This window comes from Sebastes umbrosus, chromosome 10 (assembly GCF_015220745.1).
Source record: "Sebastes umbrosus isolate fSebUmb1 chromosome 10, fSebUmb1.pri, whole genome shotgun sequence".
Taxonomy (NCBI): Eukaryota; Metazoa; Chordata; class Actinopteri; order Perciformes; family Sebastidae; genus Sebastes; species Sebastes umbrosus.
In genome coordinates, this window is record NC_051278.1 from 30594886 (window position 1) to 30616747 (window position 21862).

Genomic DNA, 21862 nt, shown 5'->3' on the forward strand with positions numbered 1-21862 from the left:
TAGCTGGGCTTTTGGGTATCGGCCGATACCGAGTACCGATCTGATAGCAGTGTTTAATTAATAAGCTGTATGCCTCACTGTGTGGAAGTGACTGGGATCATTCTTTTATGTGTGCGGCAACATCAGGCTTGACTAAAAAAATCTCTTTCCTAACTTTGTAAAACAAAATGTAACAAATAAATACATGGATATACATTTATTTAATTGTTATTTATATTTAAAATAATAAATCCTACACCAGCAACTTGGTAAAATTATCTTCAGAAATTAACAGGAATTACTATTCAATTGTACACCGTTTTAATTCAGCAACAAAAGTGGTCAAAACTTAAACAAGAATTTAAATTCCTGTATATAATGTATATAAATAAAGAATTGAATTAAATAGATCGGCCCCATTGTCACAGATACCTGATTCAGATATTTGAGCCAGTATCGGCCCGGTATCCGATCCGGTATCGGTGCATCCCAATGCTACGGTGATGTCATCAAAATGCTTGTTTTCCCCAAACAACACTTCAAAGCTCAACTATAGTTAGTTTACTGTTGGAATAAGACAAAGAACAAAAGAGGAGCTGGAACCAGCAAATGTTTGGCATTTTCCTTCATAGATGACCTAAATGATTCACTGATTATCAACATCTCCACTAAGCCATTAATTGACTAAAGATTTCAGCTCTAAATTGTAGCGTATTTGAGACTGAACCAGAAGCAACAAAATATGGCCTTTAAAACCTCAATGAATATCTGCTCATCAATACCACAAGCCTCAGAAATGATTACCTAGATGCATATACGGTTAACGTTGTCAATTCCTAATGGCATTCACCCTCACAGCCGCATCAGCCAGTGTTGCGGTGGCGCTGAAACGCACAAGAGCTACTGTTCTGAACTGGCACCTGATGTCCTTTATTGATTTACCAAATTAGGCTTTTTTATGATGTCTTTATGATGCTCATATTTTATATAGGTGATATTATGCGCTGTCATATATGATTGTTGACGTTCTCTTGATATTCTTTTATGCTCTTTGTGCAAAGCAAATCCCCCTAAGGGGCAATAAGGGTTTCATTCATTCATTCATTAGCACAGACACATGGAGTGAGAAGGAGAGAGTGCCAAAGGGACTTCCAAGCAACTAATTCTGTTTTCCTAATTCTGTCTAGGAGATCAGATTCAAAGAGCAGCGAGCTGAGATGAATATTTGGCTTGATGCGCAATGGTTGATGATATTAGTTGATGATATTAGTTGATGATATTAGTTGCGCAAGATATGGAAAGTGGGGCTGTCAAAGTTAATTAATTATTGATAATTAACTCCACTAATTTATTTAACACATTAACGCAACTTGAGATTTTTAGGTTATAGCGGACTTGGTTGGAGTGAAGATGCATCATATGAAACTACAAAACCTAATGAATCCATTGGTGCCAACCATAGCTTGTGGGGAAGGAGGATAAATAACGCTCCAAACTTACGCTGAGTTTTTAACGAGCATATTTTTTATGCTAAATGCAGTACCTGTGAGGGTTTCTGGACAATATCTGTCAATGTTTTGTGTTGTTGGGATTTCCAATAATAAATATATACATACATTTGCATAAAGCAACATATTTTCCCACTCCCATGTTGATAAGAGCATTAAATATTTGACAAATCTCCCTTTAAGGTACATTTTGAACAGATAAAAAATGTGCAATTAATTTGTGATTAATCACAATTAACTATGGACAATCATGCGAATAATCGTGATTAGATATTTTAATCGATTGACAGCCCTAATGGAAAGTCATATTTCTATAAATGGAATTTGAGTAGACCGGTATTGTGCAGTTTTGTGCACCAAAACAGATGTGTTGGTGTTGTATGGTGTTTTTGTCATTTTGTCCACCTCCTGTGTATCCACATTTCTAATGATTTGTACTAGAGCGTCGTGTGTGTGTGAAACATACAGGCCAGTGCGCAGATCATGGAGAAAGCGGCGAAGGTGCCGGCCAGCCCCTGTCCACTCATGATGGGCGTGGTGTAGGAGGCAGGCAGTATCCCAGCCAGGCCGAACAGACTGCCCTGAAGGATGGCCCCGAACGCTGGGAACAAGACCAGGATGTTTAAGAGTTAGTTAGTTTACTTCAAAAGAGTCACTGTGACACAGCAAAAAATACATTGACCCACAGCAACAGAAAAAATACACTGCTTTAACAAGATAACACCGTTTCTGAAAACAACATGGAGCAAATGAATTGTTTTACAAAACTGTTTTATCACTAACTTATAGCCGGTAAAGGCTTGTTCATACAAACTCTCATCACACTGATGGATTACAACCGTTTATACAGCAACTTTGGAGCTTTATTAGCTGCAGATATCTTGTAACAATTGTCCCCTAAGAGGAATGTGCCGACTCCAATATCAAAGCTTCAAGGTCACGACGTCCTCCCCCCTAAAGCAAACACGATGGGCTGTTCCTCATGAGGACCTGCGGGGTCAGGACCGGCCCAACGGGGATGAGGAGGGGGGTAAGCTTATCCCTGCTGTTCAGGGAGTCATTGTAAATAAACAAACGCAGTGAGATTACAGACTGAAGCTCAGTGTGGTATGAGAGAATGTGTGTGCGTGTGTGTAGCCATATGAAAGGGATTTTCCCAACACAGTGGATGCAGATGATGTTGATCAAAGAAGATGACACATGGAGATAATCACTTGCATGAGTTCAAAATGTGGAAATGAGATAAAGGCACTGCAATGTCCAATATAACAAGCATTACTACATTACTTTATTGTGTTCTGTGACTTTCTTTTGAAGTCAGAAGAGAGACTTTCTCTGCAGTGACTACTGAAGGATGATGTAATGATCATTAGTTATGCATTTAGAAACTCACAGTTGATGCAGATAATTTTGATCATAGTGATGGTGAAGAAGGACAGCGGGGCCACGTCCACCTTGACGAACACCGCCGTCAATAGGAACACCACCAGGATGACCACCAGACTGCCGGTGATCCGAAGCTTCTGAGGAATCCTGAGAGTGAAAGCAAGAGAAGAATTTAATTAAAACCATTATCATGTTTGACACTTTAATTAAAAAATGTAAAAAAACAAAAAAAAAAACGATTCACCTATCTCCTGATTTGATACTATCGCGATACTCGGGTGCCGATTCAATGTATTGTGATTTTAAAGGGACTATTTGTAACTTTCAGAAATGCTTCTTAACAGCGACACCTGTGGCCGTGAAATCAACGAAATTCAGCGCCGGGCTCGTGTTTGTGCTCGCTCTAAATGGACATGAATGAGCATCGCTCAAAACAGTGAGGCGACACACGTCAGCTAAAACCACAATATCACTCTATATTTCAGCTGCTTGGCAGTAATGTTAGCTGACCAGACGAAGGTCTCTCCATGAATCAATGCTGATCCTAGTGTTGGCTTTTCCTGTTCAGCGCAGGCTTCAGCAGCGGGGCTCCGCAGCGAGTTACGTTATCGCCTCCCGACCACAGTCGGCAGCCGAAGACACCGGCACCCGGTCGGTAACGAGACAATAACGTAACTCGTTGATGAGCCCCGTCACTTCACAAGACACGGAAAACCTCTGTTGGTCTGGAGGAGCTGCAGCATTTATTTCTGCACAAACGTCCACTCTACATTCACTAGATATTCTCAGAGCTAAACTAACTCTTCTGCAGTGTGGAGTGAGCGCGCGTTCACGTCTAGAGGTGGAGCGAGACAGCGAGGACGCACGCTCTGTCTGAGTGAAGGAGAGCAGGCAGCGGAGACGAGGCTCCGGCCACACGCGAGCGCGCATATGCGAACGCCCATGTGTGCCGACCCACTACATCTATACGCTTAAAAAGTTACAAACAGTCCCTTTAAAGTATACTCATTCAATATTACGATTTATTGCGATTTTTGTTAACTTTAACACTAGACCATGGAAAAAGCTGAATCATACACTATATTAAAATATATATATGTGAAAATATCTATATTGATACAGTAAAAATTTAGATTTTCAGCATTTATGTAGTCAGAGATGTCCTGAAAATATATCAGCAAATGTCAGGAATTATTTATCACATTTTTTCCAGCAACCCAAAAAAATCAAAGCATAAAGACATTTCCCTCACAAATTAGTCATATTTTCTATTTAATTGATAAGGGACATATAATGTTTAATACTGTTGGTGAATATAATCCAATTAATCTAATTTCCATATATGTATTTTGTATATACAGTTCCCTTTGTTAACACCTTATTTTGAAAAACTGGAGGTAGTCACACATGTATACTTCCTCTAACTGCTCCAAGTCCGTCTCTAGCTCTCCCGTCAGCTCCGTTCTCTTTATCTATCCATGGTCGGCTCCATCGGGCCGTTTGAATGCATTTAACATAAATGTCAGTATATTGGTGCTCTACAGTTGCAGCGTCGGCCCGTTTGACCACAGAGACGAGAGTGACGGCCGGCTTGACCGCAACGTTACCACAATATGATACCGTTTCCTGTCCATGACAAGGCCTATGGAAGGAGGCTGGGACACGGGCGGACATGGGTGTTGGGGTTGGGGTATAACACATGTGCAGTGTAACTGAAGCTGCGGTCATGCGTTGCAATTTGGCTCAATACTGCGCATGTGTTGTACCCCAAAGATATGACGCGTCACCCAGCCTCCTTCGATAGGCCTAGGTCCATGACAGAGTTAGCATGCAGCTTTAGCCGTGATGTCTAGCTCTGCTTTTCCTGCAATGTGTGAAACCCAAAGTGTTTTTATATTTTACTGGATGTGTAGTGTTTACCGCTTTGGATTTAAAATGTGAGGGTGCAGGTCGTATCCACGCGGACCCTCCGCTGTTTTCTACTTTCCCGTTTCGGCTCGCTGCGGTTTGTTTTGGTTGAAGGATACGGAACGGATATGACGTCACGTTACTCAGACTACAACATGAAAGCGGTGACTTCCTTCTACCTCCGTATAGACTCAAATGAAGTAAATATATCGATTCTGGCATTAAAAAGTTGATTTCAAAATCATTAAAAAAAAAAAATTGCGATACATAAGTGAATCGATTTTTTTCCCCACCCCTAGTTAATTCCATTCATAAAAAAAAAATCAGATGTTAAAGGTCAGTAAATAAATATGCAAACACTTTCATCATATTCATCATATAATAAAAAGGTGTTAATAAAAAGAAAAGAGGCATCGGGAGAATATAATATGGAGGGGTGGACAATGAATTAATTGTTGACCAGAAGTAAAAACAGAAACAGTTTCCCGCTTATCTGATGGTAAGAGGATCATTGCTCTTCTGAGAAAGTTGAGGTCATGTCAAACAGAAAGTGGAAGTAAATGGAAAATAGAGTGCATTGGGTCAGAATGAGTAGCCCTTTGTTCATCAAAAAAAGGAAACATGTTGGGTGTCTTTTGGAAAGAAAAAGAAGATAAAAGGTCATCAGAAATAAAGTTAAGTATATTGAGGAGATGAGGGACAGCCGGAGAAATAGAACAAGGAGAGGTAAAGAAAAAGATGGGGGGACGGGGGGGAGTAGAGAACATAACATAAATAGCATTCCTGGGTGTGTTACCGGTACCGATAAGCAGGAGGGTATGCAGAAAGAACAGGGAAGCGAAAGTGCGGAATTTGCCTCAAAAGGGTTCCTCCTTTGAATGATCAAACTTCACATTTTGCACTTAACGTGGAAGTGAAACAATCAACCAAGTTAAGCTGGTTTACTAAATGGATTTAGTAACAGAGACAGGTGATCAGAGGGGGCAGAGGACAGGAGATGAGGAGACAGAGACAGGTGATCAGAGAGGGGGGAGGATGGGAGATGAGGAGACAGAGACAGGTGATCAGAGGGGGCAGAGGACAGGAGATGAGGAGACAGAGACAGGTGATCAGAGAGGTGAGAGGACGGGAGATGAGGAGACAGAGACAGAGACAGGTGATCAGAGAGGGCAGAGGACGGGAGATGAGGAGACAGAGACAGGTGATCAGAGAGGGGAGAGGCCTGGAGATGAGGAGACAGAGACAGGTGATCGGAGAGGGGAGAGGAAGGGAGATGAGGAGACAGAGAGGGGAGAGGACAGGTGATGGGGAGACAGTCAGCTGCAGCTGGACTGTCGGTGGACTCTTTCAGTGCCACTAGCCAGCGCTGCAGTAACGTTACTGATCTCCGTTTAAGCGTCAGTTTATGAAATGGACTGTTTTGTCCTTGGTTGTAACATTGTAAAACTCATCTTTACATCCAGGAACAATACAATAGTGTCCCCTCTTTTGCTTTCTTCTGTCCCGTGTCTCCTCAGTCTCCGTCTTTCACGGTCTCTACCGTTACATCTGTGTAACTCAACCAAGCCACCCATGCAACATGGCGACACTCTTGCCACGAAAGATGAAACAAAGCTGCTTTTTTTCTTTTGAATTCTGACATTTGTCATGTCTGTTATATAATCGTTCATTAGAGTGGAAATCCATTTAGTAAACCAGCTTAACTTGGTTAATTGATTCACTTCCACTTTGAGGGTTTAACTCAGTACTTCCTGTGGGTGGACAAGTGTACATACATAAATCTCCAGCGTCAGTTTGTTTTGTTTTTTCTGGTGTGAGTGTGTCCGTGTGGAGCAGGGTGGATACCTCTGGTGTATGAAGGAGTTGAGGCAGGTGAAGATGAGCAGAGGAACCATGGCGCAGAGCGTCATCACGTTGTTAAACTTGGACTCCAGCACATTGCGAGTGTCTACGCCCTCCAAAGTCTCATTTGCCGCAGGACTGGAGGAGGGGTCGGTGGGTGAGTCCCTCAGCCTACTTGTGAAGTACTAAAGAAAAGGATGGAGGAATGCAGATTTATTACGATGGTTATCGCCTCTTACAACTCAACAGCAACAGTGAGTGATAATTCAATGAGTATCGAGTCACAAGTTTGCGTCATATGAATGGTTTCTGTAATATTTCCGGAAGATAATAATATCTACCAATTATACTTTCCAAAAAGGCCAGTACTCAGAGGCTTTTCTAATATTTTGTTCAGCCAAACAGTTGCAACAACAACTGAATGGTATAACCTTCATGAGTGGAGACATTTATGGTAGCCTGGACTGTTGTGTTAGATCGCATTAGTTGTAGCTCGGTGTAATTTATAAACTGGCAACTGAGTGAACTTTAAGATGTGGAAGGTCGCTTGGATGAACATTAAGGGCTTAAATGATGCAAGCAGGGTCTGAAATTAGCACCCGCCACCCACAAAATGTGGGTAAATTGTTGGCAGTGGCGGGTAAAATCGTCAGGCCATCCACCACTTTGACAGACAGGGAAAACGCTAGGGATGTGAATCGAGAATTGTTTTTCTAGTTGTCCGATTCCTTGGCATCTCATGCCTCCCTGACTATCCAATCCTCTGTATGGACGCTTTCCAACAGTCACGCATGCACAATGACGCAACGGCATACGCACGCCGTATCTTGTTTCAGTTTGTTTGGGACCGGAGCCATGGCGGAGAGAAAAAAAAGCGCTCAAAAGCGTGGCGCTACTAAACCTGAGGGGACGCACACTATTTTTCCCCGATAATGCAACACTGTGAACCACAACTCCGTGTTGAAATGAACAGGAGGAGAATTAGTAACGTTAGCTGTTAGCAGCCGGTGGGCAGCACAGTCCTGCTTGGTTAAATAACGGAGCTACTAACGTTAACGGAGGTTATTGGGCGAAGATAAATTTGAACTTTATCATGATGTGTTACAATAATAATAATAATAATAATAATAATAATAATAATAATAATAATAATACATTATTAAAATTACTGATGCCAAGATTGTTTTTAATCAAAGCAAATATAAAAAATGTATAATAAAATCATTTACTTCCTAATTATTTGAATTGTGTTTTTATGCAAATAACCACTATAGATGACAATAACAAAGTAAAGCACAGTACTGTGTACAGTACCCTAACCCTCCTCCCAAAAAAATAGGGCTCTCCCAGAAGCTACGGTGTAATTCGAACACCGTAATTTACCATGCATATAATGTTTTGTTGTGTAAAATATATCAAACATTGAATGACGTCAGATCTAAAATGCTATTCCTTCATTTAGCGCAGAGACTTCAGAAGTGGCAGGTAAAATTTCTGAGTGGCAGACAAACAAAAAAAAGACTTGCCTGCCACAGTGGCAGGAAGTGGAAAAAGTTCAGACCCTGAGCACGTTTAATTTACAGAACCAAAACTTGACTGAATTACAGATTTACTGAATTTTGTCTACAAATGCAAATGCGATGCATTTTGAGCTAGCCTCAAAAGCTTTTGCATTTATAGGTTGTGGCAATATAGTCATAATAGTATAGCCATATGTCTGGTCACATGTTATTTATCAAAGTGGCATTCCAACTTTCCTTTGTCAAAACAAACAAGTACTATAAGCTATTTGAGCTTCAACAAAAATCCCCCCTAAGGGTGGGTCTAAATTAACTCCCCCCAGGACAATGAAACAGGAATTCCACATTTTAAGAAGTTAACCCTTTAAAAGCTCAAAAAGAATGGCTGGGGTTTAGAGAGGCCATGGAAATCCAACCGTCAGGACTCAGGTCAGCCATCCTGAGTGAAACCTGGTGGTTTTGGGAGGGAAGGTAAACAAACACTGTTTGTTTTCTCAAAGTCAGGTGACCTTCCTCTAAGTGGACCCCAACATTTTAATTAACTAATGACTAACCGCACGGCCACCGACAGGGCTCTTCCTTTCACGTCCATCTGGCTATCGTTCGGAGGATTAACTGCATTTGGCTGCAAATATTTTCACATTCAGAAGATTAAAATTGCCCTAAAATGTTGCTTAACTTACCATGGTCGCCGTCATGAAGAAATTCCACGGTAAGAGGGTTCCCAAGCCCAGGATGAAGAAAATGATCCATACTGCATGGTATCTGGGGAAGAGACAAAAGGAAGTTTGTATGGGAAGTACATCAATGAAGTCATTCAACTTAATATCAACAAACAATTTAGAACAATTTATTTATTGGTTCTCGTGCAAATCTACGTTTGCACACACTGTAACTGAAACAGAACTGAGAACAGCATATTGACACTAATCTAAGTCCCTGATGGACTTGAACAGACAAACAAACAGTCTCAGAGTGTCTCTTACTTGTCCCGAGGTGCGTTGATAGCTGTCATGTTTCTTGTTAGACAGTTAGAGGCACGTGCTCAGTCAGGGTTTGATCAGGTTGGCACCAGGTCTGAAAAACACAGATAACAAATACATGTTTCCAACGGGGTAAACATTTAGAGCGTGGTAACACCTACATTTGTTATCACCAGCAGCCATAGGCCTCTCCTTTCTATATTTAGATATTTTAATGAGCCAGACAACGTGTGGGCCAACACCGCAATTAAATAATGGGCTGCAAAATGTCATTTGAACAGCAAATAATACAATAAACCAATTCAGTTGTCAGATTGAGCTCCAAATCCAGTGGCAGCACGCCGGCACCAGTGGTAGAAAACCTCAAACCTGATGACACAGACTCAACTAATTTTTGTGCTGATGTCTGAGAAGAGCCAGCCACAAGAACAATGACTGGTCAAATGCTCATGCAAACAAAACTCACAGAGATCTTGCAACTTAAAAAACGTAAAGTTACATAACAGTTGTGAAACTCGCTTCACATCGGTCAGAATCACATGCTTCCCCTCATATTGGCCTTCCACATACATGTGCTACAAAGTGCAAAACAAATGCCAACACCATGACTATTTTCTACCCCTAATAATCTTTCAAGAATCCACGTTTTATAAACTTACCTTCAGCAGAGTTCAATCAGGAACAAAAACAAAAGACTCCTCTCTCTCCTCTGGCCAGATGCACAACTAAAGCAAAGGCCGAACAAGCTGTGCATGCTTGGTTTTATACCACACAGAGGTTGAGTAGGTTGACACCCCGCTGTCTGCTGCCCATTGGACCTGCCCCCTCTTTGCATCTCAGTGTCCATCCCTCCCTCTTCCCTTTACCTCAAACTCCCTTTTCCCCTCCACCCTTCCTACATGCTTTTACATTTCCATTCGAAGTACGCGTTACGCTCCTTGGCATATAGACGTTAACTCCTGCAGCTTCTTTCATTCAAGGAAATACTGCAAGATTCCTATGAGAGTTGAACAATCATGTACGTTTGACGTGCTCAGAAAAGAGCAGCACGTGTTAACAGCTAAGAAGAAAACGTGAAGGGTTTGTTTTAAATGATGTTGTTCCACAATATTCTGGAGTCTCTTTAAGCCTTTAAGTCAGTCAAGTCAAGTCAAGTCAAGTCAATTTTATTTGTATAGCCCAAAATCACAAATTTGCCTCGGGGCATCTTTTCATCTCCACCCTTAACTTATCCAACACAATCTCTCTCTCTCTCTCTCTCTCTCTCCCCTCTGTCCTAGCATGTCCTCCCTTCAACCTGATGGAAGACATGTGCTCAGATAGCTGCGTGACACCTTCTCCAAACAGAATAACTTTTCTTCAAGACACTTCCTTCTTAAAAAAAAGAAGAGTTTTTTTGGCATCAAATCAAGCTAAACAACACAAGGCCGAGTTTATGTGTTCTCGGTAAATACATGAATCATCAGCACTTAAACGCAACAGCTCGACCAAAGAGATTCTTAGTCGACTATCACTTATTAAATTAACTAATCTATTAGTTGATGTAATCGACAGATCTGTAAAACTGAGTTTCTCAACAAAGAATCCCACTAAAAGCGTCACTTTAAAGCTTGTGTTTACCAGAGATGTGCTCATAAGTGAAATCAGTCATTCAGCATGAAAGAGCATGAAAAACGACCGAAGAAATCTTGGTCAATTAGACCAAAATGACCGATTAGTCGACTAATCAACTATGAAAGGGCAGCCCTATCGAAATGAAATGCACTGATCGACCCAGAGTATCTGCACATTTTTTAAATACAAATTGAATGACTTTCAAGACCTTTTTAATAATTCTAAAAGGAAAAAAACAATACTATTACTGAGGGCCTGTGGCAAAAGAAAACCAACCTTCTCATTAACGAAACTGAACTGCATGGTGGTAGACCCAGTCCAAAAAACATCATCAGTAAAGTGGTCAGACTTACACAAAAATTGCCTCATTTCAATAGCCAGTCACCGTTAAGCGATAGATATTGGCTGATCCATTCATAATACACGAGGTAAAGATGAGACATGTATGTTTTGAATTAAACACAGTTCAACAGATTGTTGTTGTCAGCTCTTCCAAAGTGCACCGTCTAGCTTCTCGTTGCTGACAGACATGACATGTTTGATCTGGCCGGTCATGAGTGTGTTCTCAGTAAGGACAGACACTGCTCTATATGAAGGAGGTCACACACACTGTATAGCCCATTCAGTATAATGCATCTAAACTATACTGATTAAGCAGAGTAACTCTGAGAAACAACCGTCTATGAGAAAGGTCAGTATGGCATGTGAGATTCGACAACAGACTGTATTTGTTAAACCGGTACAAATGTGCCCTTGCTTGCACTGATTTTTTACCACGAGACCAGTCATACACCGTGTGAACACAAACTAGAACCTGGCCGTTAAATCTGCAATATGTCGGCTGATGTTACCCTGTCACTGATATAGGTTTGTGGTCAATGGACACCAAGAACTTCCAACACAAAAATTATAAAAGGTATGTTAAAGGTCTCTAACAGGTAAAAACCCAAATCATGGTATCCTAAGCGTTCCAAATCCAGCTTGTGTGTTTGTCCCACCTTGTCCTGACCTGCACTGTTCAGTATCCAGCGATTTATTTCACAGTTACAGTCACACTGATTGAATTTTTGACAGAAAAAAAGTTACCATATCAATTTCAAGTCATTGAATCATATCGTATCGCTCTAAATGAGCCAAATATCGTCCTTGAATTGTATCGAAAACCATGGAAAGTGATTTGTATCGTATCGTTGTAAAAACGTGTTGTTCCACCTCTAATACACATACAAGAGCAAAGCAACAACACACAAAAATAAGTACAAAAACAACACTGCCAAACACTGAGGGTGGGGATAGAGGTTCATTGAATCTATACTTAATGTTTGGATACAAGATTTTCTTCAAAGTAAAGAAGGCCTCAGCCAGTTTTGAATGGCCACTTGAGAAACAACGGTCAAACTTCATCATAGCTACTGCTATTCCAAACACCATTACGAGTCATAGTTTAAAAACACACCGGCTCAGCCATGTCCCAGATTTCTGTGAAGTATGCCTCTCTTAACCTAACATGTCAAAAGGAGCCAGCTGGCATGAGTTGCCTGCCATTGAAATGTTGCCCACCACACACACAGTCACACAGGCACTTTGCAGTCTGTAGAGTGGTGCAAAACTCCAGTTTGGCATCAGTCGGACACTTTAACTAGCTGGCCTCTCAGCGACATCCAACTCCAACAATCAGCTCTCCAATGGAAAAAACATTTAACAGGAGTGGCAGTAATTTATTGTTTCCTCCTCTAATGTCAAGGTAAAATATATGGTTCCACATCTTGCCAAAGAGGGCCAGTTCAGAGTCTGTCTGCCATGGGCACACAAATTTCAATGATGCAACTTGAAAACCTGGTCACATAATATTATAATTTGCTAAATTTATATTTCCTGCATGATGCAAGATTTGTACCTCGCAGGCAGCGGTGCGCCAGCTGCAGTGTATGAGCACAACAGACAACCGAGTCCCCACTTCACCGTCAGGAGAGCTACTGTAGCAGCCACGGTGCTGCGTTCACTGTAGGAGTTGCAGGATACCGGAAGTCGACTCCAGTCTCTCCAGCGGCGCTGAGGAGTTGTAGTTTCGTAGCATTTATTCACCAAAAAATAAACTGTACACACACTGCTACACCTACGTTCACAGCTAGAACGCCACCAACAACATCACACTCACCGCCAACACACACAAGTCTGTTGGACACTCGCTAAAGTTACGCAGACTGCACCTGTGCGACGGCGGCGAGCACCATGCCTCCGGCAATGCTAGAGCTGCTAACGTAGCACAAATACACACACTGTTTGTCGGACTCGCTAAAGTTATGCCGGCCAGATAAAGTATCGTTACGCCGGGCAGACAGTTGTCAAACACAGCTGACAACCTGCTTAACTAAATGTGCAGTGGAGAGTTTTACTGGGAACGTGGCTGCATGTCCGCGACACTACACGCAGCATCCAAGTTATCTATCTGCTAAGTTAACGCTCTCGGACGGGTGAACTGGAGACTCAGTTGTCTGTTGTGCTCCTACACTGCAGCTGGCGCACCGCTGCATGCGAGGCACAAATCTTGTCGGTTAACGGTTAATAATCGGTTAACGAGGGTCGGTTATCGGTTAAGAAAATGTTTCAAAATTAGCATCCCTAGTGCAACATTCCGTTTGGCAACGACGCTCTTGTGTTATAAATCCAGTGCAACCCTTTCTTTTACAGCAGTGCGCTTTTGCCCTGCTCTTATATTATATAAAATGTAGTGAGTGTGACCTCTTAAACCATCTGAAACACCGGGGTAAACATTACTAGAAAAGGACAAGAGTGCATTTTTCTTCTCTCAACAGCATACCTCTCTAACAGGGTCGCCTTTATTCCCAGGCTGACACACACACACACAACCACACACATAGAATAGTTTGATGCTGGTCATATGATGAGGTGAAGGAAGAATAACCCCTTTCCTCGAGGTTAATTTCCCAGTGCTTATAGATGACAAAGACTTTTATCAAAGTCATAATGTTTCCTTTGCCCAGTATTGGACTGGAATGCCATTCTAGGAATTAACCAGAGTAAATGGATAACAGGGAGGTATTAGTTTTAACACCATCAGTGGTGACAATTAGCAACAGTTGTTGTGTTTGGCATCAGTGACTCTCTTAAATTTAAATTATATAGATGTAATTTGGCAACACATAATGCAGTATAGCTCACACAACCACCAACGCTAGAGTTTCTCAATCGTGGCGTTCAGGATGTAGGCTGAAGATCTGCTGGTTTCCATTCTAGCGATCTAAGCTAGTGGTAGACTTAAACATGTCTGTTGTATGCAGCAGAAACAGGACAATAAGATAGGTAACAGACAGTAGTGATACGGAGGGGGCTGGAGCAGCGGTATCGAGTTCCCACCCACACACCCGCCGGAGCCAATGATGAGCCGTGCACGGTCACAGCTAGTTAGCGTGAGCCTCCTAGCTGCTACGTTAGCAGCACGGCAGCTAGAAAGACCCAATAACTAACCATAATATCTCCGTAACTACATTTACGATCAAATTGACGCATGTTCAATTACACAGACTCGTGACTATTATGGAAAGTTACATCTCCGATTACTTCACTCGGAGCAGCTGTCAATCATGATGTCTCAGCCCCTTTTTATAGCATCAAATAACTAATTGAAACCAAACTTATCAGGAAAATTAACACTTGAACATACATCAGCATGACGAGAACTACCTAAAATGACAGAAATCATCTTAGGAAAAAAATTATTTGAGGTGTACTTTGACTTTTTAGTTTGGCCCTGTCCAATCTACTAACATGGAGGGGGCGGGATTAATGGCCTATACTGCAGCCAGCCACCAGGGGGCGATCAAGATGTTGTGGCTTCACTTTTGGGGAGCTGTCATGTCGTCCATCTTTATATACAGGCTATGCACTCATCACACCAAAACAAGATTGTGAGCTCCCTTTCAGTGTTCACATGCTACATAGTCCTGTTTTCTCAAAATCTGTAGTTCTAAAATGAACAGAGGCAAACTCACACCTGACAATTAAGTTTCCAGTTTCACAACATTCCTAGAATGACACACACACACACACACTCGTACATAAAAGGCAGCTTGCTCAACACTTTGAGAACATCCAAGAATACATTACAGTGACGTTGCAGTACATTGACTTTTACAGCCTTGATTCTAATTTTACACTGCGTTTCCTCCCGCTCTTCTTTCAAGGACTATGTCCTCAGTCGGTCTAAAGAGAACTGATTCGATATTTCAGAACAACAACAGAAAGACTGGACCATTACTTGATCTTAAAAAGAAAAGATGTAAACTTCTCTGAAATATGACATCATTGAGAAAGCCTGAGAAACTATCATGTCTCAAGATGTCTGTTTTTTAATAATCGAGAAAGCATAAGTAAAGCATTAAAAATAAAGCTTTACTTATGCCTCTCTCCTGCTGTAGAAACCGCTGGTGTAGTAATCGATTTATAGTTCAGCATGGGATTTAACATCTTATTGACACATCACCCAGAACTACTTGTACTGACAACAGGGTTTACGCTAGACTGTTTTTTTTCCGGCCAATATGGCCGTTAATATTCCGGCCATAGAGAACAACTACCGGCCATATGTTTTAAATAGCCATATAATAGCCTACATTTAACATAACTGGAAAATTAGTTAAATGAAGAAGCGTTTTAACAAATAAAATAACAACAGTTTCACAACAGTGACCCGCTAGCTGTACATTATCCCGCTTATTACACGGCTACTTACTGAAGAAATCAATATTTTGACACAAAAACGGTCCGCCAGAGTCCGAAATCAGAGCTGCGGCCATAAAAACTGTCTGATATACACAGCAACGGTGCGCCGTGATTGACCAATCAGAATCGAGTATTCAACACAGCCGTGTAATCATTATTTATATCATCATTATAGCGGCTTGGTCCGAGCCGCTTTGTTTGTTTGGCATTTACACAGTCAGCTGGCTGTGTATGAAGACCGGCTTTTTTCCAGTGCACACAGAACGGAGCGTCAGCCGACCGCGAGGAGATAATCACTGAATTTGACAAAAAATGTGTAATGGATTAGAAGCCGTGCGGAGGCAGGCATTTACACTTTTATCAGTTGTCTTGGTAAGATATCTTACATATTAGACTATATAATATGCTATTAATTGATACATTCATTTATTTGGCGTATTTACCAACGGACATTTTGGCCATTGATCATTTAACCTGCCGGACAACTACACGGGATACCAGCTAAAAGCTGGCATATGCCGGTTAATGTAAACCCTGACTGACAAATTCCCAAATTAGCTTACAACAAAGTCCATACAGTCTGTATTGTAATTCAATTCATCTACACCAGCAAGCACTAGTTAACAACCACTAATGCACACTAATTACATTTTGCGATCGACTTTTAAACTTTAAGTAGGCCATGTCTTGTCGATCTGACTCGTGATAGTGTTTCCAGCCGGTCACCGTGGCAGCAAATGCAACGCTGCCTAAACATTTATCAACTTCCCATCACATGCACACACTGAGGTTTGGTGGGAAGCCGATCTCACAGTCAGTAGCCGTCCCTTCAAACAGCTTGTCCATTTCATGTCAGCTGCTGGCTTTATACTAGTGGCCAAATTAAATCCTATTGACAAAAAAATAAGTAAAACTCAACAGATTAAACAACTTCTCAATCTGAACCAAAGCTCACTTCGGGGAACATAGGCTGTGAAAAGACGGACCGTGACAGGTGGCCAAAAACACAGCAACCTCGATCTCTTCCACGCGGACAGAGAGGCATTTGGGTATTCAGAGTCACACCGAGCAGACGCAGCAGGCCTAGGTAACACTGTGGGGATCCTAATGATTGACAAAGAGACTGGAGACCAATAAAATTAACTCAAACAAACCTCTAACAAAACTGACTGGACCTTTATTTTCTGGGAGGCTGGGGGTCAGAAATCTAATCAACACACATTATTTAGCTGGGCACATGTTGCTGTTCTAAATCGGGTCTTTACCAGTTTGTGACGACACTGCATTGATATTAATTTCACCAGTTTCAAACGCATAATGGAAGTGTTCTTGCTTCAATTAATTCAAATGGAAATGAAACAACCCGCAGCGTAAATCAAGGTGACCAACTGGAGTAGTTTCAACAATTCCATTTAATCAAAATAGATTATCTTCTCTGTTGTCCACTTTGAGCAGATTGTGGCACTAACACACCACTGCAAACGTGTTTTTGAGGAAGAACGAACATCCCAATGAAAACAGGGTGCGGCTTCATTCCAAACAATACCATTTTCCACTCCCTTTTTCCTGTCATAAATGAACTTTATCTCTCCATGTGATAAAATCTGTACCTGGGTCATTTTTAAGTCCCATAAAATGCAATTTGGATTTATGTTAAAATTTGCAGTGCAGTGCTTGATTTTTTTTTTTTAAATACTGTTTTTATATCAGAATTAACAATCATGCACAAAGCTTGATGAAATGTAAATGTTTTAAAATTATTATAGAAATTAAAAACAGAAAATGTATAAAATGAAAGTTATTGTAATGTTGCATTACAAGGCCATTTAGTAAGAACAAGTGATGAAAACCATAAAAAATAAACATGTTGCAGATTAAAATCTTAACCACTACATATATATATCATTTTGTGTACCTGTTTATATATATTACATACTCTGATGTTAAAATTAAAATTCAGAGGTTTTTTTATTTTTTATTTAGGAGAGTCAAAAGTGACCGTAGTTGCAGAAACACCCACCTACAGTTTGTGTTTTCTGCTTGTTACTCAGTGCAGACAAATTACATACATTATATGATTCACATCTGTGATTTGCACCAAAGCATTTTCCATCCAGATGCAGGTCTGTGCAGGGGAGTGACCAACAGCGATTGTCATGCGTTGTATAACTGGGATGTGATTAGGATAATACAAATAAAAGCAGGAAAAAATGTCACACAAACAGGAAAAGAGACTTTCGCGAGTCACTTATGAGAGCGGGATGAAACTCCTGGGGGAAAACTCTGCAAAGAAAACAAAATCTCAACCATGCCAGAAGAGGGAGGGAGCATAAAAGGTCTCCAAATTCATTGTCTTCACACAGACTCCCCCCCCCCTTACGGCCCAAATCGTTTCCCGCCACTCAGAGAACAAAGCCCATCTCTCCAGGTGCTTGTCATTTTAGTTGGTTCAAGTGGTCTGGATAAACCGCTGACTGATGAAGTGGCAATAGTCATATCACCATGACTACACTACCGTCAGCGCTGATGGGTTTAAATGAGTAAGACTAGAGGGGGTTTCTTTTGATGAGTCAGTTTAGCCTCATCTCATCTTCGCACAAGGAGTTGCCACCAGCCAGAAGTGATAAATGCTTTATTCTGCCAGCACGGACAATAATGAACGGCACTGGTTTCTTGCTTTCTGGTTTCTTGCTTTGCCGATCAACTCAGGAAACAGATGGGAAAACTTGACTCCCACTCCTATGTAGCAGATGCTGCACCCAGCGGTGGGTCGATGCTGCTGTCCCATCAGCTGTTCAGTGGAAAACAAAGCCACCATTCTGGTGCGCTCTTCTTCTTGCTTCAGGGTCAGAGTTGCAAATAGCACAGACACGTGTGATATGGAGCGAAGCCAGGAAACACTCACTCATAGTCAGAGAGATCCCCTCGTCATTTAGAGGAGTTATAGTAATCCTGTAACACATTTTAGAAGAATGCTACAAAACTGTTCCCTAAAATCATTAAAGTATCATCCGACCTTAATGACAAAACACTAATGACTTATTCAAACATTAGGGCTGTCAAAGTTAACGCTATAATAACGCATTAACGCAATTTTTTTTAACGCCACTAATTTCTTTAACGCATTAAAGCTGTAGTAGGCGAGATTGGAGCAAATATGATTAAAAAAAAGTTATTTTTATAAAACGGTCGCTATATCGTGACAGTAGTACATGAAACAGGTAACCTGAAAAAAATCATGTGCATCTGTGTCCTCCGGTGCTCCTAACAGCATCTACAACATTTCACAGACAGAAAACAAGCAGTCAGAGCTGATCTGGGATCTGCTGTCCATCTGCTGTCTATGAGAGCCGGCTGTCAATCACTCACGAACTCCGACCAAACAGTCAAACTAGGCAGCGCTGATCAAATATGAATCAATATAATGTTACGTTAATGCCTATTTCTCTCCTCAAATGTTTTCAGAATCATCTTGTAGTGTACTGTTTAGCCTTAAAATGAGAGTTTGTGACGCCGCCGCCATTGTGAAATCTGGTGAAGGAACACCAAGTTCCGGTCACATGAACGGAGCACAGCCAATAGGAACGCTCTGTCAATGAAATGAACTGTGATTGGTCAAAGTCTCCCGTCACGGGATAGATTTTCTAAAGCCTGAAAACAGAGCCATGAGGAGGAGCAGAAGTCTAGTTATCTCTCAGAACACTTGAATTACAATATGCTGAAAGGTTATTATGGAATTTTTGCACAATGATGCCAAAAATAAACTGCCTACTGAAGCTTTAACGCAACTTGCAATATTTAGGTTTTAGCAGGTCGGGAATCCATTGGTACCAACCATGTCATACTAGCTTGTCGATAAGGAAGCTAAATAACGCTCCAAACTTGCACTAAATTTTGGCGAGGAAAAAACTGCCATGGTCATTTTCAAAGGGGTCCATTGACCTCTGACCTCAAGATATGTGAATGAAAATGGGTTCTATGTGTACCCACAAGTCTCCCCTTTACAGACATGCCCACTTTATGATAATCACATGCAGTTTAGGGGCAAGTCATAGTCAAGTCAGCACACTGACACACTGACAGCTGTTGTTGTCTGTTGGGCTTGATCGATGGACATCCCTAAAAAACATACGACTAAGTATCATTATGTAACTGAAGCCACTAATGAGTACCACAGCCACATTTAAAGCAACTTAAAGAATATTACAGTGTCTTGTACTGGTGACCTACATACACGCAGACTTGACATAGATTCACCTTGTTTCTTTTCCCCACACTGCAGCAGGAAAACCACACTCCACTCTGACATGCTTATAAAACCTACAATGGACTCTTTTCTTAACTTTTCCTACTGTCAGGTCCTGTGATGCAGTTTCTCCCCCACGTGCTTCCACTGAAGTTTTCATTAAAGGCTGCCAGTCACACATGTGCTCTCCTACAGGCGGTAAGTGTCATCATGCGCCACATGATTTATCACTACCACAAGGGATTTTGGTCTTTACTCATTTCATTTAGGCAGAGAGCGCAACATTTAGGACTCTAACGTTACTTTGATGGACTCAGTTTTATTTTTCACAATCTGAATAGTTTGACAGGAAGTGTTCTGTGTGACACCTTAACACCAGTTAGAAGATAGAATAGATAGAACAGATAGTATGGACAGTAAAGACAGAATAGATAGTATAGATAGAATAGACAGTATAGATAGAATAGATAGAATAGATAGAATAGACAGTATAGATAGAATAGATAGAATAGATAGAATAGATAGTATAGATAGAATAGATAGAATAGACAGTATAGATAGAATAGACAGTATAGATAGAATAGATAGTATAGATAGAATAGATAGTATAGATAGAATAGATAGAATAGATAGAATAGACAGTATAGATAGAGTAAATAGTATAGATAGTATAGACAGTATAGATAGTATAGATAGAATAGATAGAATAGATAGAATAGATAGAATAGACAGTATAGATAGAGTAAATAGTATAGATAGTATAGACAGTATAGATAGTATAGATAGAATATATAGAATAGATAGAATAGACAGTATAGATAGAATAGATAGTATAGATAGAATAGATAGTATAGATAGAATAGATAGAATAGATAGAATAGATAGAATAGACAGTATAGATAGAGTAAATAGTATAAATAGTATAGACAGTATAGATAGTATAGATAGAATAAATAGTATAGATAGTATAGACAGTATAGATAGTATAGATAGAATAAATAGAATAAATAGAATAGATATAGATAGTATAGATAGTATTTGATGCTTTCTGAGAGCAGACAGGTAAACTAAATGAGGCTAAATATGTCGGGTCATTTCAGCACGTTTACTAGTGAAACTACAGTTTAAAAACAGTAATTTCAGTGTTAATTTATTTCCGTTCAGCGGCTATGTCGCCCACGACACCACCGCTGACTAGTGAGCGTTGATCTCAGCCGGCTAACCGGTCCGCTAGTTACCGTTAGTTAACTACCGGCTGCCCGGCTGGACGGCTGGACGGAGCATGCTGGCTGCCCGGCTGGACGGCTGGACGGAGCATGCTGGCTGGACGGCTGGACGGAGCATGCTGGCTGGAAGTGGCGCTAAATTTAATTCCCAGCAGCTGCAGTCAACAAAGAGGCATGCTGCCTGGCGTCCGGCATCAAAACACCGGCAGCGGTACCCGCTTCTTCATGTTAGTCACTTGGGAACAGTTAAAAACATGAAAACGAGCCACGGAGTCGTAAAATATTAGCAAAACACCAGAAACAAGAAACCAGTCTGAGTTCAGTCTGAAACCAGCGTTGATAAATCAGTTTGTAATTCAACCAGCAGCTGTTCTTCACAGATACTAGATATAACAGAGTGTCGGTAACATGTAGTGAGTTACCGCTGTCTTTAATTAGATGTCCTACCTTCTCATCAGAGTGTGTGGAGGCTTGTTGTGTCTCATGCAGTCTGTCTCTGTGTCCTCACAGAGCAGGGGACACGGCTCAAGATCTTCAAGTGCTCCTCGGAAAAGTCATACTCCAGAAGCAAAAGTGAACAATGAACAGTGATTTCAACACATTTTCGGCCATAAAGTAAAATTAAAAAAAAAAAAAATGGATCGTGTAGAAAAATTAAGAATCTTGTAATGACAATTAAAAAATCATTTGTATTATGCAGAAAATCATTGACTTTCCTTATATTGCAAAAGGAAGATTATTCAAAACCTAAAATCAGCCCAAACACAAGTAGCAACATCCTTTTAGTACTGCTAACTGAGATTAAATGACATGCACAATGCAGTAACCTTTGGGTGATTTTAGGTGATTCAACTGCCCTGAACGTTCAGTTGTAGAATTTCCGACCGTCCATGAAGCCATCAGCCTC

At 40.9% G+C, this 21862-nt stretch overlaps 1 protein-coding gene across 4 annotated transcripts in view; it reads right to left on the bottom strand.

Moving 5' to 3' along the window:
* Nucleotides 1-21862, bottom strand: part of LOC119495796 (equilibrative nucleoside transporter 1-like) — a 54828-nt gene that overhangs the window by 9444 nt on the left and 23522 nt on the right. For 2 of the 4 annotated variants that reach the window (XM_037782593.1, XM_037782589.1), the window contains exons 1-6: nucleotides 21403-21516; nucleotides 9130-9220; nucleotides 8827-8908; nucleotides 6627-6808; nucleotides 2881-3020; nucleotides 1954-2088 (exon numbers count right to left, since the gene is read on the bottom strand). In XM_037782593.1, coding sequence (XP_037638521.1) covers nucleotides 1954-2088; nucleotides 2881-3020; nucleotides 6627-6808; nucleotides 8827-8908; nucleotides 9130-9158 — 568 coding nt within the window. In that variant the 5' untranslated portion in view covers nucleotides 9159-9220; nucleotides 21403-21516. Of the gene's footprint in view, nucleotides 1-1953; nucleotides 2089-2880; nucleotides 3021-6626; nucleotides 6809-8826; nucleotides 8909-9129; nucleotides 9221-9785; nucleotides 9880-21402; nucleotides 21517-21862 lie in introns of those variants that run through there. The other 2 variants (XM_037782590.1, XM_037782592.1) reach the window with 2 other exon arrangements.